Here is a 17,110-nt window from a genome sequence, read left to right as displayed (position 1 = left end):
GCCCCACGCAGATACGCCCCTGCACACAACTATGGAACGCACTGCCAAAAGCTGTGAAAACAACCTAAGATCATCTAAACTTCAGGAAATTAATAAAAACCAACCTGTTCAAAAAGGCATACGACACCGACCCAACACAAATGACTACACTCTGCAACACAGCAAAACCAAAAATCATAATGGGCACCATATAACCCTTCCTCTCTTCGATCCCCATTGTACCTGAAACACATGAACCTTTATCCGACCACAACATCACCTTGTATTTGTTTCTCTACTGGACTTGGCGAACGCCTTTATGGTACTATGTAAGCCACATTGAGCCTGCAAATAGTTGGGAAAATGTGGGATACAAATGTAACAAAATAAATAAATAAATTTGTTGATCAAAACCGGATACACGAATGGTTAAGAAAAGATGAACTGAAACCTAAGGATCAGAGATTGGTAGTTGCACCCAGGCAGTGGATTATGGATGACATGGTTCACAGTAACCTAGAACTGATACAACAGACATCTACACATTCTGTAAGAAAGAGCCGGAAACAGTTACTTATCTCATGTCTGGCTGCAAAGTTCTGATAGCAAAAAATTTCTGTGCAGAAAGGCAAAATAATGCAGCATATCTCATCCACTGGAAACTTTGTGGGGTCAATATTCAAAGTGATTTAACCAGCCAGAAATGGCTTCTTAACTGGTTAGTGCCACTGAATATCACCACAGACCACTGGGCAGTTGGTCTAGGGGCAGAATTATCACTTAACTGCCTAAGTTAAGCAGCCAAATCGAACTGAATAAAACACAGTCCTATCTTCATGTGGTGTTGCTTAGGCAGTTAAGTGTTGAATATCACACTTAACCGCATAAGAGAGAGACAGCCACATAAACCCGGAAATTCAATGATGGTGCCCGGATATGGCCCGGCATTGAATATCTGAGAATAACACCAATGGCGGCTAAAAGAAAATTCTCTGCCGCTGGCTATCTACTCCTGTAAATATTACAACTTTGTTGTATTGGAAAAGCATTGGGATAGTGATCCAAATAGACTTTTGGAGAATGAAGAAGTTATGATCACTTGAGACATTCTCATTTCAACTGATAAAAAGCAAGATGCAAGAAACCCTGACACAATAACTGCATCGATAACAGGTGTCAGTGCCAAGAGATTACTTTGTGAATTGTGTGGAGACAGAGGAGATCCTCAAGTACCAAGAAAATGTAGTTGGAAATATAGTCAGAAGTACCAAGAAAATGTGGCAGAAAGATATTTCCCATAGTTTTGGGTGCCACAGGCTTGATTAAAAAGGAATTTTCAAGCACACCTTGATAAATTGCCTATACATGTTATTAACTCTAGAAGGAAGCTCATTTTGGCACAATCCAAATATTATGGTGAGTGTTAGCAGTAAATTGGTGAACAGACCTGTATTCTGGCCAGGAATAAGCGTGGGCTCTAGAGGAGTGTGCTGTCAGCTTTTGGAGGATCCTATGGCCACTAGCAGTATAAGCTGCCATCATTTTCTTGATCCACTTAGTTACTGAAGCTTTTTGAGGCTTCTTTAGGCAAACAAAAAATACAAACCCTTAGCAACTACCAAAGGGAGCCCTGCCCCTCTTCGACTTAGGCAGCGCTCACTGAAAGGCGGGGGGAGAAGACAGAAGGAAGCCAGACCATGCTGTTGCTATTCCTTTACCTGGCCACAGTACCACAGGATATTTATACCTCCAGGACAATGTTGCATTGGCTTTAAGCCCTGTCTGCAGCCTCCCTACTATTGACTTCTGCTGCTGTTCATTACCTTCCTTACCTTCCATAGTGGCTGCACCACCTTGTGTTTTTGCCCATCTTGCTGTGCTACAGCAGCTCCTTGCAATGTTTGCTGCTCCTTACCGTGCTCCAGTAGAATTTCTGCTGCTTGGCATGCTCCCAGGGCACTTTTCCCCAAGCTTTTTACAGTGTTACTGCCACAAATCCTCCATAATTCCCTGCCATATTAAAGTGGTGTTTTCACTAAAGCGCCTCACCACATTTCAATACCTTTGCAACATTCTTTTACTGACTCTTTCATTGACCAGAGACTGGGGCCTCCAACAGCATCCCACTGTGTCTGTTGCTTTGGGAACACTAGGGGTCCCTGCCTGGCCTCAAAACAAGTCACCCACAGTTTCTCAAGGGGAGGGAGGAACAGCTTGGTCAGGCTGCCATCCTACAAATTCCAGCTTGATGGCACAAATAGATCAGCAAAAGCCTCTACTGCTAGAGTCTACTTATTTCTTCCTTGCTGCACCAATCCAAGTGCTACAGGGAAAGGGAATGGGACTTGATATACCGTCCTTCTTTGTTTTTTTTTCTTTGCAACTACATTCAAAGCAATTTACATATTATATACAGGTACTTATTTTGTACCTGGGTCAATGGAGGTTTAAGTGACTTGGTCAGAGTCACAAGGAGCTGCAGTGGGATCAAACTCAGTTCCCCAGGATCAAAGTCCACTGTACTAACCACTAGGCAACTCCTCCACTCAAGACAGAGCACTAATGATTGGTTCCTCTCTCCACCAGCATATGCAGGAAAGGTGAGCAGTTTTGTTCTCTCTGCATCTCCTACCAGAGATGCAGAGAGAACAAAACTGGTGTAGACTGGTCTAACAAGGACCAAGAACAGCAGTAACATAACATTCTAGACTGTTACATAACTTGGGGATAAAGTACATACAGACCGAGAAAGGTGTTAGAACACTGAAAGTTAAATTTTATTATTGAGTTTGATTAGACATATTAATAATGATTTAAATATTAAATATTTTTAGGAGTTGTTTTCAGCCAATGATAATCTGAGCACAGTTTTGTGCCTAAAAAGGTTGCAAGGCTTTTCCTCTTAATATTGTTTTCTGTTTACACTAATTCCAGTGATGTTTCTGTTTTCAAGTACAGTGATTATTTTGATATACTTTATTTCTCATGAGTATTTATTGTAGTTTGAAGAGTTGCCAAGAAGTCCAGAATATTGTCTGCACCTCTTAAGAGGGAAATTTATTCTTCTATTTTTCTGTTTTCATGTATTTTTACTTTATGAGGGTAAATTAAGGTACAGTATATTAGACTGATTATATTTTTTTAAATGGTAAACTTCATTGAGTCGCCTTTTCAGAAAGGAAGGCAGTATAAAAGTCTAAAATAGAAATACTATACCATAGTAACCTATGGAACTTTGTAAGTCTGAGTGCTTTGAAAATATGCCTCTTTACTACATACAGGCTTATATTCCAATTCTAAGAGGATAACACCAAGATAGGCTATTCAGTTGAGGAAAGATACCATAGTACATCATTTTAGTTTCAACACTTTTATTGATGACACTACAAATTTAACATCACATTCCACATTCTGAATATACAGAAGTTCAATCTTGAGTAAATAAACAAGTGAAGCAATTTGCTACTAACAGTCATCAAACTTTTACCATTTTATCCCCCCCTACACCCGCCCTCTGTTTATGCTTCAGCATTTTAACCTTGTATCATTGTACTTCCCCCTTACGTATCTACTTTAAACAGTTTTATCTAACAAATATTTCACCTTCTATATCGTGTCATTCCCATAGTACATCATTTTAAAGATGAAATTACATTTCTCAACCAAAGTTATGTCTGGGAGAACAAATACGTTTTTAAAGCTTTGCAATAAAGATAGTAAGATGGCAACATAAAAAGGAAACAATGATTCTAAACATGTTTTATACCTAACACCCTTCACTGCTGGATAGTTAAGTTTTAACTTCTGGGTATTCCTTGATGTTAACAGCTCAGTCAGGCCTTACAATTTAAACCATAAGGATTTATAAATTAAAAAAGCAATTTTGAATGACACTCTTACAGAAGATAGAAGGGGAATTTGGAGTGGGGGGGGAGGGGGGTAATTTCTCTGCTCAGGTGACTTCAGTTTGTTCAAGGAACTTACAGAAGTAAAGAAGATGAAGGATTTAGGTTCACAGCCCCAGGCCATGCCCCCCGCCCACACCGCATCTTACCTCCAGGCCCTGACTTGACCTACGGTCCTGTGGAGTGCCTGCCAGTGGTCCAGAGCGTGCATGCGAACCAGTGGCACTCAATCTCCCATGATGGCAGTCAGGATGGGTGCTTCCTGCTGACATCAGGCCCTCCCAACCATTTAAGGCATCTGGACCCAATGCCCATTGTCTTCACAACTGATTCAGCTTTAGTTATTTCCGGCTCAGCATCCTGCATTTTCTTCAGCCTTGGTGTTCCTGTCTCCAGTACTCCAAATGGGGCCTCACCAACAACTTGTACATGGGTATTAACACCTTTCTTCTGCTGGTTATACCCCTCTCTATGCAGCCTAGCATCCTTCTGGCCACAGCCACCGCCTTGTCACATTGTTTCATCACCTTGAGATCCTTGAACACCATCACCCCCAGGTCCCTCTCCTGAGCTGAGCTTACCAATCTCTCCCCTCCTATTTGGTACATTTCTTTTGGATTTCTGCACACCAAATACATCACTCTGCACTTCTTGGCATTGAATTTTAAATAAATAATCAAAGAGAACACTGTTAGATAAATATCAAACATTTCACTATAAATATAAACTAATTAGTTAAAATTACCCTAATCTACTAAACAACCAGTAGTCCATATAGACAGCTGAATAAACACATATAACCTCAACCATAAAAGCCCAGCGATGTAATTCAACATCTTCAAAAACGGACAAGATTTTCAATTTTTAAAGCAATCTCTCAAAACTCTGTCCAAGGGACTGCTGCACAGTTCCAACTTGTGCTGTATAATAAAATTAGTCCATCATCTTCGTGCACATTGATTTGTTAAAAAAATCTGAATAGAATCCTTCAAACCAAAATGGCTACACTTTCAATTCAATAACAGCAATGTAATATCCATTCCCAGCCGTTACAACTTTATTCAGTCCACAGCTCGACACAGGTCTGTGTTTCGCATAAAAGTGCCTTCAGGACCCATTAACCTGCACAAAAACGAAATCCAATTCACCAATATCCCTTCAAACCTACTTTATATCTAATATCAAAACCAATTAAATCATGTATATATCATACCTAAATATCTTACCTAAATCTCAAAACATTCAATATTAATCACAACAGGTAATGGCAGACTCACCAGCGGGAACTCCCCCTGAAAAAAAACTTCAGCATATGCGCTGCTTAAAACAGTTAACAGACACATGTGCAGTTCAGACTATAGTCCATGCTTACAATCTATACGACTGACATCAATCACATTTCATACCAATCAATCTCTTTATTTAAACCTTGGGATGGAGAATTTCCAGAAATAAATCACTTTGTTCAAAACTTATTAAACTTCTAGAAAGAAAGATTACCACCCCTATAGCAGTGCACCTGTTTTAACACCACACATCGTAAATTCTCAGCAGAATGTTGATTTGTGACCAATGAGCTACCAATGGAGCTTCTTGTTTCTGTACTCGAATATTACTCAAATGCTCTCCTATCCTAACTTTGATTATCTTGGATGTGTGCCCAACGTACCACATATTACAAGGGCAGGTGATAGCATAAACAGATGTAGTGTTACACAGTGACGATCCTAGGTCAGCTGCCACTTGGGGTGGATCGCCGCTGCACACCCCCCTCCTGGGTGCAGCGGCATCCGTCCCCCCAGGGTGCAGCACGACAACCCCCCTGGTGCAATGACACCCCCCAGGCGTATTCTTGGCTGCTCTCTGAACCCCTCCAGCAGCATGCACCCAGGGCAGACCGCCCCCCACCGCCCCACCCTTGGTACGCCACTGGTGTTACAGTCATATCTCTCCTGCAATAAAAATATCTTACTAGTAACACTCTATCAGTGCAAAGGGCATAGCTGCAGTATGTACAATGATTACACGGAACTGTCCCCTTTTCTATGCTGAGTACTCTTAGCCATTGATTAACCACTGATAGAACCTCAGCCAAATTCCTCCCCCTTCTATAAACAAGCTTAAGAGTCTGCTCAAACACTGACTAAATCCTAAGTATATCCCAATATTTCAGAATAATCCTACTCAAATTAGTAGCTTGAACTGAGTAAGAGAATACACATACCAAACTATCATCATATTGAGATTTAACATCCTGATTAACCACTGATAGAACCTCAGCCAAATTCCTCCCCCTTCTATAAACAAGCTTAAGAGTCTGCTCAAACACTGACTAAATCCTAAGTATATCCCAATATTTCAGAATAATCCTACTCAAATTAGTAGCTTGAACTGAGTAAGAGAATACACATACCAAACTATCATCATATTGAGATTTAACATCCTGATTAACCACTGATAGAACCTCAGCCAAATTCCTCCCCCTTCTATAAACAAGCTTAAGAGTCTGCTCAAACACTGACTAAATCCTAAGTATATCCCAATATTTCAGAATAATCCTACTCAAATTAGTAGCTTGAACTGAGTAAGAGAATACACATACCAAACTATCATCATATTGAGATTTAACATCCTGATTAACCACTGATAGAACCTCAGCCAAATTCCTCCCCCTTCTATAAACAAGCTTAAGAGTCTGCTCAAACACTGACTAAATCCTAAGTATATCCCAATATTTCAGAATAATCCTACTCAAATTAGTAGCTTGAACTGAGTAAGAGAATACACATACCAAACTATCATCATATTGAGATTTAACATCCTGATTAACCACTGATAGAACCTCAGCCAAATTCCTCCCCCTTCTATAAACAAGCTTAAGAGTCTGCTCAAACACTGACTAAATCCTAAGTATATCCCAATATTTCAGAATAATCCTACTCAAATTAGTAGCTTGAACTGAGTAAGAGAATACACATACCAAACTATCATCATATTGAGATTTAACATCCTGATTAACCACTGATAGAACCTCAGCCAAATTCCTCCCCCTTCTATAAACAAGCTTAAGAGTCTGCTCAAACACTGACTAAATCCTAAGTATATCCCAATATTTCAGAATAATCCTACTCAAATTAGTAGCTTGAACTGAGTAAGAGAATACACATACCAAACTATCATCATATTGAGATTTAGCATCCTGTAATAACCACTCGCTATGGACATATCGTGCTCTTTTATAAGCTTTACGAATAACCTTTTGAGGTTATGTTGCCGAAATCACTCTTCAATAGAAGAAGTATGACTTCGAAAATCTTCTATATTAGAACATACCGTATTTTTCGGACTATAAGACGCACCGGACCATAAGACGCACCTAGGTTTTAGAGGAGGGAAATAGGAAAAAAAAATTTTTCCTTTTTCCCTCCTCTAAAACCTAGGTGCTCCGGTGCGTCTTGTCCGAGTTTTGGACCGCCGTCCCGTACTTACACGATGCCATGTTCCGTGGTGGTCTAGTGACGTCGGGGCAGGAAAGAGCCCCCTCTTTCCTGCCCATCGCGCTGCTCTCCGTGCTCCTCACTGCTTTCTGACGGTCTCGGCGAGATTCAAAATGGCCGCCGAGAATCTCGGCGGCCATTTTGAATATCGCCGAGACCGTCAGAAAGCAGTGAGGAGCACGGAGAGCAGCGCGATGGGCAGGAAAGAGGGGGCTCTTTCCTGCCCTGACGTCACTAGACCACCACGGAACATGGCATTGTGTAAGTACGGGACGGCGATCCTAAAACGCTACCTTCGGACTATAATACGCACCCCCCATTTTCCTCCCAAATTTTGGGGGAAAAAAGTGCGTCTTATAGTCCGAAAAATACGGTAATCTCCTTGCTCTCAGAAATTGGCCCACAGATATACTATTTCTTAAACTTCTAGGATGACAGCTGGAATAATGCAGCAAAGAAATTAATTCAAAAGTATAGTACCACCTGACAAAACAAAAAAAAAAAGTCATCTATAAATCAGAATCACATAACTATATGGCTATCATCCTAGAAATTTAAAAAATAGTATACCCCAAACCCAAGTGATAAACTATCTCGAGGTAAGAAAGAAAAATAATGCGATAACTGAAGATAAGCAAACTGATCTGCCAGTTGGAAACCACATTACTGCTGCAAGTCGGACAAAGTGAAAAACATGCCATCCTCTTATGTTCCAGAAGAGAAATACCGAATGCCTTCCACCGCCAGAAAATGGCCGTCTCTAGCCCTGGTAGGAATCATTACACACTAGTAGGAGCCTGATGCCAATGAGGAAGTAACTCTCCTTATAAAGCCTACAGGGGGTGAAATAGTAAACTGCAACATATCTCATGAGGCAGCTGGCCTAAGTAGGCGTGAAGAAGATAATTAAAATGCCAAGGAGGAAAAAAAGCTCTCTCAAGAACAACATCTGTGAAAGTGCCAGTACTCAAGACCTAATCCCGAAGGTGGCGCAACAGAAAGGCTTGACTGTATTTTTTCAAATCGGGAACTCTCAATCCGCTTTTGCTCTTATATCAAACCATATCGTATAATGATCACTATTACATAGGTGAGACCCACATGGACATTAGAAACACTTTTTCCATTTGTTAGCACTAGACCCAGCATCGACCCTTCCCTCATGGGTTCCATCACCATTTGTCTGAGCAAGGCACTTTCACAGGCATCCACAATCTCTCTACTTCTTTCTGATTCTGATGACGGGATGTTCCAATCCATATCAGGCAAGTTCAAATCTCCCAACAATAATGCCTCCCCTTTCATACCAAGCTTATGAATATCTTCTATCAAATCCATGTTCAGTTTTTCCATTTGTGCTGGAAGCCTGTAGAAAACACCTGTGTGAATACAGGTTCAATCTTTTCTTTTCAGAATGATCCATATAGCCTCTTCCTTTCCGCAGCTACTCTTTCACCTCTTCAGCCCTCCCTATCCTTCCTAAAAAGATTATACCCCGGTATGGTCGCATCCCATTCATGGGAACCATTGAACCATGTCTCTGTAATAAAAACAAGTTTTCCTCAAACATCAGGGCTTGCAAATATTGAACCTTTTTACTTTGACTACGAGCATTTGTGCTCATTGCTTTCCATGCGCTATATGAGTTTGGATGGCTTTCTACATTTACATGTCCTTTGCCTCTGCCATCATGTTTGTTTCTGGGGATGACTTTCTGAATTCCCTTGTTTTCTTTTGACACCCCTACCCTTTAGCTTAAATGTCTAGAAACACTGTCTGAACTTGTCCCCAAGGATCCTTTTTCCTGCCATAGAAAGATGTAGCCCATTATAGTACAGCCTGTCATTTTTCCTTCCTCTAACACCAAGCTTCGAATCACTTATTGAATTCCTTTGTTTTACATAGTCTTTCCTCTCCTTTCCCACATGTAGGAATTACTTCAGAAAAAGCTGCACTCCGAACCAAAGACTTCAGTCCCTCCCAAAGCTTCTGGAACGCTATCTGTGCTCTAAACTTGCTATTGTTGGCCTGGTAATTTCTCCCTAGATGGATTACAACATCACTATTAGAATCCTGACTCTCCTCTCAGATCACATTCAATATTTGGTTGGTACTTCTTGTGGCTGGGGATCCTGGAAGGCATTTCACTAGGTTGGGTTCTTTGAACTGTGTTGCTAAGTTAATGCCTCTGATAATGGAGTCTCCTAGCAGTAAAAAGTTTCTGGTTTGCACCAATCTGTCATTGTTTTCAGGATGCCTCTTAGATTGTGCTACATTCCTTGCCTCAGGCACCATATCAGTGCTTCTTTTCTGAGCACCATAATGCCGCAATGCAGCAAAGCAATTATATAAGGGCAAAGGTTGGGATGGTGAATGCCTCTGTCATAATCTATCCGAGCCTACTGCGACCCATCTATTCCTCTGCTGCCTTATTCTCTGTGGCAGTGCTGGTGGCAAATTGGCTGGGAATTGGGTAATCTTGGACATAGGCATAGTTTGACTGTTTCATTTGGGGGGGGGGGCAAAGGATGGGGCGGAGCATATTAGCATATTCATTTGCATATATATATATTTTTTTTTTTCAAATGAATACGCTAATATGGAGGAAGGAAGGGAAAAAGAGCTGGCTTTTTTTGGGAATAACCATAATGAATATGTATGAGATATCAAGCCAGCTCTTTCTCCCTTCCTTCTTTCCTCCTTACCCAGCACTCCCTCTTCCAACACACAATCTCTCCACTGCAAAACGCTATACACAAACTTTTACTGTAAAAGATCATGGAAATCCATCTCCATCTGCAACAGTAACTATGAATGTTTTACTGGAGAAAAGCAATCAGGAAAAGATATTAGATTACAGTCATGTTCAAAATAATGATAATTATCTTACAGATCTGAATGTGTATTTGATCATTTCCATCGCTTCTATAGTTTAGCTATATTTTTGCTTTTCATGTTTGTAGCGGTTTCAAAACATAAGCTGGTAAATCCAAGAACAAAACATTGCAGTAATCAAATAATGGAATTAACAAAGACTGCAATACCGTTCTAAAATTCTTATCAATCAGCAACCCTTTTAATCTGTGCAGGACCTTCAATTTCAAACAGATCTTTTTCACCAGACCCTTCACATGTGATTGAAAAGATAAAGTAGAATCCACAATCATACCTAGATATTTCACTTCTCATTATATCATTCCCAATGGCAAATTCAAAGGAAACACAACCGAAGAATACAGAAGCCCCAATTTTGAGACATTCAATTTCAACCTGTCAACTGACATCCAGGAATAAACAGCCATCTGTAAAGAACGACAACGTGGATGCAGCAGCTACTACTACTACTTGACATTTCTAAAGCACTACTAGGGTTACGCAGCGCTGTACAATTTAACATAGAAGGACAGTCCCTGCTCAAAGGAGCTTACAATCTAAAGCAGTTCACATGTTTGCTTGTTGTGTTAAGTGAACGGCGACGGCTGCGCGGGGGAGTGGAAATGTCTTCCTTACTTACACTGGACAAGATAGGCTGGCTCACTTCTATTCCACTCCCGAAGTTGCAGCGACGAACGGGTGGGCAGGCGGTGGTAGTAAAACCAACAAGGAGGCAGGTTCGACTCCGTCCTTCGCTTCCCTGCCCTCTCAGCGTCCTGCCCGCCCGAAAGGAAATGACATCAGAGGAAGGCGGGACGCAGAGGGCAGGGAAGTGAAGGACGGAGTCGAACCTGCCTCCTTGTAGCTTTTACTATTGCAGCGCTGCCCGCCCATTCATCGCTGCGACTTCGGGTAAAAGTCGCCGTTCCAGTCATCGTTGTTTGTGGGGGGCAATGCCCCCTCGCTCTTCCCAGTCTAAGCCCATGATCTTGGATACTTCCTTAATTGTAGCCAATTCTGTCTTCAGGTTGTTGATTTCATTTTTCATAGCTGATATTCAGAGACAGATGCGGCAAGCTCTAGGGTTCCAGATAATTTGCATTGGGACTAAAGCAAAACATGTATTGCATTGAATGAAGGTCATGTTAATGTGTTTCAAAAGTGTGAAAAGGTGAACTGTGTAAAGGATATGAATGAGTAGGATTGACTAATATAGGGTTTACTGAGGATACTTAGATCCTGGTTTGCCTATATATGGAGGGTTAACGCAGGGGTGGGAGGGGCTATAAAGTCTCTTGCAGGCAGCAATCCAAAGCAAAAGTGTTCTTTTTTTCAGGATATACCAAGGCTCTACAGAGATGCTCCGCCCTTTAAAGGCACACAGTCTATTAGTCACCAGATACAAAGGAACCAAATTGATTAGATTAAATCACAGGCAACAGTGCAGGAGAATGAAGGTATAAAACACAGTTCTGATAACAAAGGCACCCTTAAAACAATCCTATATAATAATTCTCACCTCCAACATTCTATGCGTCTGCCTGCCTGTGTCCGTAACTTTCTTCACAGATGGGCTCCAAAGCCCTAGCTGATGTCACTAGACCCATTATGACGCATCCTATATAATAATTCTCACCTCCAACGTTCTATGCATCTGCCTGCCTGTGTCCGTAACTTTCTTCACAGATGGGCTCCGAAGCAGGTTCCTGGTCCTGGCTGTGTAAAGACTCATGCATCAGCACCTTCTATATAGAGGGGGAGTGGTCCTCCTGGCGCTTCTCGGGGAAGGTGACGTCCTCAGTGCCCCAGAGCTCCCACGACCATGCATCGAGGGGGATAGATGCCTATGCATCTTCCAATGCCTGGCATCAATGCTCCCCATTCCCAAGAGAATGACATTGAGTCTTCTTGTTGCCTTGGGGTCGGGTTGACGTCAATCAGTCCCGGGGGAGCCTGCATAGCAGCCGGCCATGCAGTCATTCCCAGTGTGCAAGGGTCTCACGACCATATTGACCAACCCACCTGATGCAACACCCGATGTCAATGTCAACGACAAAGACACAGATGCTGTGGTTTCAGACCCGGCTCAAAAAATCTTCTCTCTCTGAGCATCTCTGGCCAACTGTGTTTTCTTCATACAAAGACAGAGAATACAGTTTGCAGGGGTATGATCAGGCCCCAAACACTGTAGACACCAAGGGCAAGATGCACTAAACTAAACAAGGCTTTAACGAACAGTTTTCCTACCCTGGCATGCATTAAAGCCCAATTTCCGATGATGGTAGCAGAAAACGAAAATAGCATGCAGATGAGCAAATTGTGTAGAAACCCTATTGAAATGAGATGCACTAAAGTTTTCCTCTTGCCCTAACGCTGGAAAACGACCGGAAAGCTAACGAGAGGTCTGTACCTCTCGTTAGCTTAAATGTCAAAATGCTTAAATGTCAAAACAAAACAAAAAAATCAAGAAGGGGGCAAAAACGCTCATCAGGAGCGTCCTTTATTAACGCCCGAGGTCACCGCTGCTCCCCACTTCCCCTGCATTAAAAAAAAGGGAAAAAGAAGGATCGGGAGGGGGCAAAGGCGCTCGTCAGGAGCGTCCTTTATGGACGGCCTTGCCCCCCCCGCCCCGCCTAAGGTCGCCGCTGCTCCCCGCTTCCCCCTGCATAAAAATCAAAACTTTAGCAGCCCCGGCCCCCCTCCCTTCCTCTCTCCCCAGCTCCACCTCCCACCATCCTCCGCCCCCGTCGACCCCCCTGAGGTCGTTGCCGCTGCTCCCCCCTCCGTCTTACCGGGCCTGCGCAGCGCCTCTCACCTCTGTATGAAGGCGCTGCACGGGCAAGAACAGCTGATCGCCTCTTCGCCGAGTCTTCGGGCGTCTCTCCTTTCCTCCTGGGCCCGCCCTTGTCTGATGCAAGTAACCTACGTAGTTTACTTACGTCAGATGAGGGCGGGCCGAGGAGGACAGGAGAGACGCCCGAAGACTCGGCAAAGAGGCAATCAGCTGTCCTTCTTGCCCTTGCAGCGCCTTCACACAGAGGTGAGAGGCACTGAGCGGGCCCGGTAAGATGGAGGGGGGGCCCCGGTGGAGGGGAGAGAGGCGGCAGGGCGGAGGATGGCAGGAGGTGGAGCTGGGGAGAAAGAGAGGAAGGGAGGGGGGCCGGGGCAGCTTAAAAGTTTTGATTTTTGGGAAGTGGGGAGCAGCGGCTACCTCAGGCGGGCGGGCGGGGGCAAGGACGTCCATAAAGGATGTGCTTGTTTTTTTTAAAATTCTTACGCACATTAGCCACGCCGATAACGTGTGCTTTCTGTGCGCATGCGTTTCCTACTCCGCTACAGGGGATTGCACCAGATTAGCGAAACTTTGATGCATCTGAGTTTTGAAATCCACACTGAACATTTCTGAGGTGTGCCTTTAGTGCATTCTTCGTTTTTTCAAATTCAGTAAGCACTTTTACGTTTTAGATTCTTTTACGTTTGGTTGATGCATCTTGCCCCAAGAATGTGTGTCCTTGCCAGAGATGGTCCTGTTGCACCGAGTTCAGCACTTAAATCCACTGGGAACCTTTGACGACATGAAAGAAAAAACAGCTGTGGCCAAATCAAATGACTCAATGGTACTAAACAAAAGGAAGAGCACCAAAAAAGAGAAAAGGAAAACACCTGACTGGAGCTCAGGCCTAAATGCGGCCTAGCAAGTGCAGTAAAAACAAAGAACACTTAGAAAAAAAAGGCTAAAAAGGCTAAAATAATATACAGTGGAGAAGCTGCCAGGTGCCCTTGACCTGGATTGGCCGCTGTCAGGGACAGGATGCTGGGCTTGATAGGCCTTTGGTCTTTTCCCAGTATGGCATTACTTATGTACTTATATGTACTTATGAGAAAATAAGGTAAACCCCAAAAGAGGTATTAAAAGAAAAAACAAAGGGAAGGCACAAAAAGACAAACCGAACCAGCTGTGAGGAGTGGATAACGACACGTCCTGTCCTCACCACAGAAAAAAAAGGATTGCTGGTCCCACATCATACAGCAGGCAGGAAGGCACCCGTGCATGTGCAGTGGGTCGTGGTTCGTACTCAAAGACCTATTTTTAAAAACTTGTTACAAGCTCCGGACTGGCAACATGGACCTGCATTACCCATCTGTGAGAATTATAGGCCTGCTTGTCCTTGGAGAACTAATAGTCCACCATTCATGCAATCCTTTGTAGTATATAATCCTTAGAAAGTTTACAGCAACAGAAAAGAACATTTTAAAATGGAGGACAACAATAGCATATAAGAACATTATAGGGAGGGTACAAATAGAACAACAGCATTTACCAAATAAACAATTGTCAAACTGAACATATGAGGAAGCAGGATGGATATTATTCTGTATAATTATTAGAACAGAACAACTGAACAGACTAGCTAGTTTAAAGAAAAGCCCTTGAAAACAGCAAAGGAAGCATTAAAACTTTTTGTAGAAGATTTCAGTCTTAGTGCTATTGGCAGTGCATTCCACAAGACAGGTGCAACATAAAAGAAAGATGTGGAATGTGACATGTCAAGACGAAGCCTAGTATTAGATGACAAAGACTATTTTAACCAGACAAAACCAGGACTGGAGTTCATTTCATTTGGGTGAATGATGATTGTGTGAGGAGAGAGAGCATCCACAGAGAATATAGGGTCCTGGAGTTAAAGGATTCTGCACATGAACCCTGAAAGGAAGAAGCGCCTTCCCCTTCACTTATCATTCCTCTGGAGCCACTATTAAAATGTACCAGAAAGGCATCTTACACAATTCTTACCAATTCATTTCTGTGTCTAATTTAACACGCTATCCCTGGTCTATAGCATCCTTTGTAAGAATAGGCCATGCTATTTGAAATATCACCATTATCCATATAATCTACTGCTCCACCCAGGTGCTATCCAGATAGCTCTGGGGTGGTCTTCAGTGATTTTCAGGGCATTATCCAGATAATGACTCTGAAAATCACTGACTACCTCTGGTCAATGGCACTTATCTGGCTAGCAAATGCTGCTGCCTGGATAATTGCTTTTAAATGTCATGGACAGGATGCTGGGCTCGATGGACCCTTGGTCTTTTCCCAGTGTGGCATTACTTATGTACTAAATATCTGGCCCATTGCTGTTGTATAATTTTAACTTTTGCTATAGCACCTTTCATAACTACAGCAAAGTGGTTCACAATAATACAAACAACACAATATTTATAATTACTTTTACAGTTACCTGACACAATGATTTTTTTTTTCATATTAAAATTATTTAAGAAATTTATTTTAATCTAGATGTGTTGTATACTTATTCATAGAAGAGCTTCACTATTAACTGTTTCAAAAATTTTCTCTGGTCAGCAAAATAATATGAAGGTCCAGATTTAACTTAGATCCTCTTTTACCAAACAGTGCTAGCGATCCTGGCATGACAATGCCAACAAAGCCCATTCACTTTGAATGGGCTTCGTCTGTATTGCCACATGGGAATCGTAGCGTTGTTTGGTAAAAAAAGGCCCTCAGTGGAGTTATTGCACTGATAGATGAATAACCTATGAAATGAATGGTTTATCATTTGTTCAAATAAATTGAGAAACTTATAGGTTATAAAGGTTTCTGCAATCAGCAGTACAGGACTCAAAAATTAATGTACAATACCTGACGCCATTTTCTCTTTTCAATAGGTTAATATTTCCCACTGTTGTATGAACTTCAATTCTAGATGGTCAGGCCAAGTCACTTACTGCAGGAAGAAACAATGCAATAAATTCTTATAACTTCTTTATTGGGGGTATTTGTGTCTAGAACCATTTATATTTTCTTTAGAAATAAAAGAATTAACTAATATGGTGATGTCAGTTGTTCATGGAAGAACTTAACCAAACAGAAATGACTCTACACCATTCACTTGTGACAGGAGCTGAAACCACTGTTATAAATAAGCCATTTTTTTACATGCTTAACTTTATTTATTTATTGGGATTTATTATCCGCCTTTATGAAGAGATTAACCCAAGGCGGTGTACAGGAGGTACATTTTAACATAAAACTTACGATTTTGTTAACAGCATCACAATAGTAAAATAACCAAGAACTTGTATAATTATCACCTAATTATTCAAGTTACATGCTTAACTTGAATAATTATCACCTAATTAGCTAACACATGGATCTGTGATCCGTGCTCAAAATTGTATACCCAACTTTGGGCAACCTATACAGAATCTAGTAGTTAGTCCCCTTCTGAAATGAGGAAGAAATATCTATGAACTCATCATACCCTTGTCATGCCCAAGGCACACACAGACCATACCCCCTTTCCATTTGCACACATTTGGGTTTGATAAATGCATATCTCAGGCTTGTAAAATGAGGACTCATATGCTTATGCAAGAAAAACATGTAAATGCTGGTTTATTCACGTATCAAACCTACAAATGCACTCAGTCTGCTGCCCCTCACTACCTCTCTACCCTCATCTCCCCTTACGTTCCCGCCCGTAACCTCCGTTCACAGGATAAATCCCTCCTCTCAGTACCCTTCTCCACCACCGCCAACTCCAGGCTCCGCTCATTCTGCCTCGCCTCACCCTATGCTTGGAACAACCTTCCTGAACCCTTACGCCAAGCCCCCTCCCTGCCCGTCTTCAAGTCTTTGCTTAAAGCCCACCTCTTCAATGCTGCGTTCGGCACCTAACCCTTACCGTTCAGTGAATCCAGACTGCCCCAATTTGACTGCCCCTATCGGACCGACCGTTCACTTGTCTATTAGATTGTAAGCTCTTTGAGCAGGGACTGTCTCTCTTTGTTAAATTGTACAGCGCTGCGTAACCCTAGTAGCGCTCTAGA

The 17,110-nt window shown here is 42.2% G+C and overlaps 1 protein-coding gene across 5 annotated transcripts in view; it reads right to left on the bottom strand.

The window, feature by feature from the left end:
• Positions 1-17,110, bottom strand: part of LRRC8D (leucine rich repeat containing 8 VRAC subunit D) — a 96,684-nt gene that overhangs the window by 66,201 nt on the left and 13,373 nt on the right. For all 5 annotated transcript variants that reach the window (XR_003942479.1, XM_030206373.1, XM_030206374.1 and 2 more), the window contains exon 2: positions 15,921-16,005. Coding sequence is in view for 4 of the 5 variants with exons in the window: in XM_030206373.1 (XP_030062233.1) it covers positions 15,921-15,930 (10 nt within the window). In the remaining variant the exon portion in view is untranslated. The remainder of the gene's footprint in view (positions 1-15,920; positions 16,006-17,110) is intronic.

This window comes from Microcaecilia unicolor, chromosome 6, assembly GCF_901765095.1.
Source record: "Microcaecilia unicolor chromosome 6, aMicUni1.1, whole genome shotgun sequence".
Lineage (NCBI taxonomy): Eukaryota > Metazoa > Chordata > Amphibia > Gymnophiona > Siphonopidae > Microcaecilia > Microcaecilia unicolor.
This window is presented reverse-complemented; position numbering and strand designations above follow the sequence as displayed.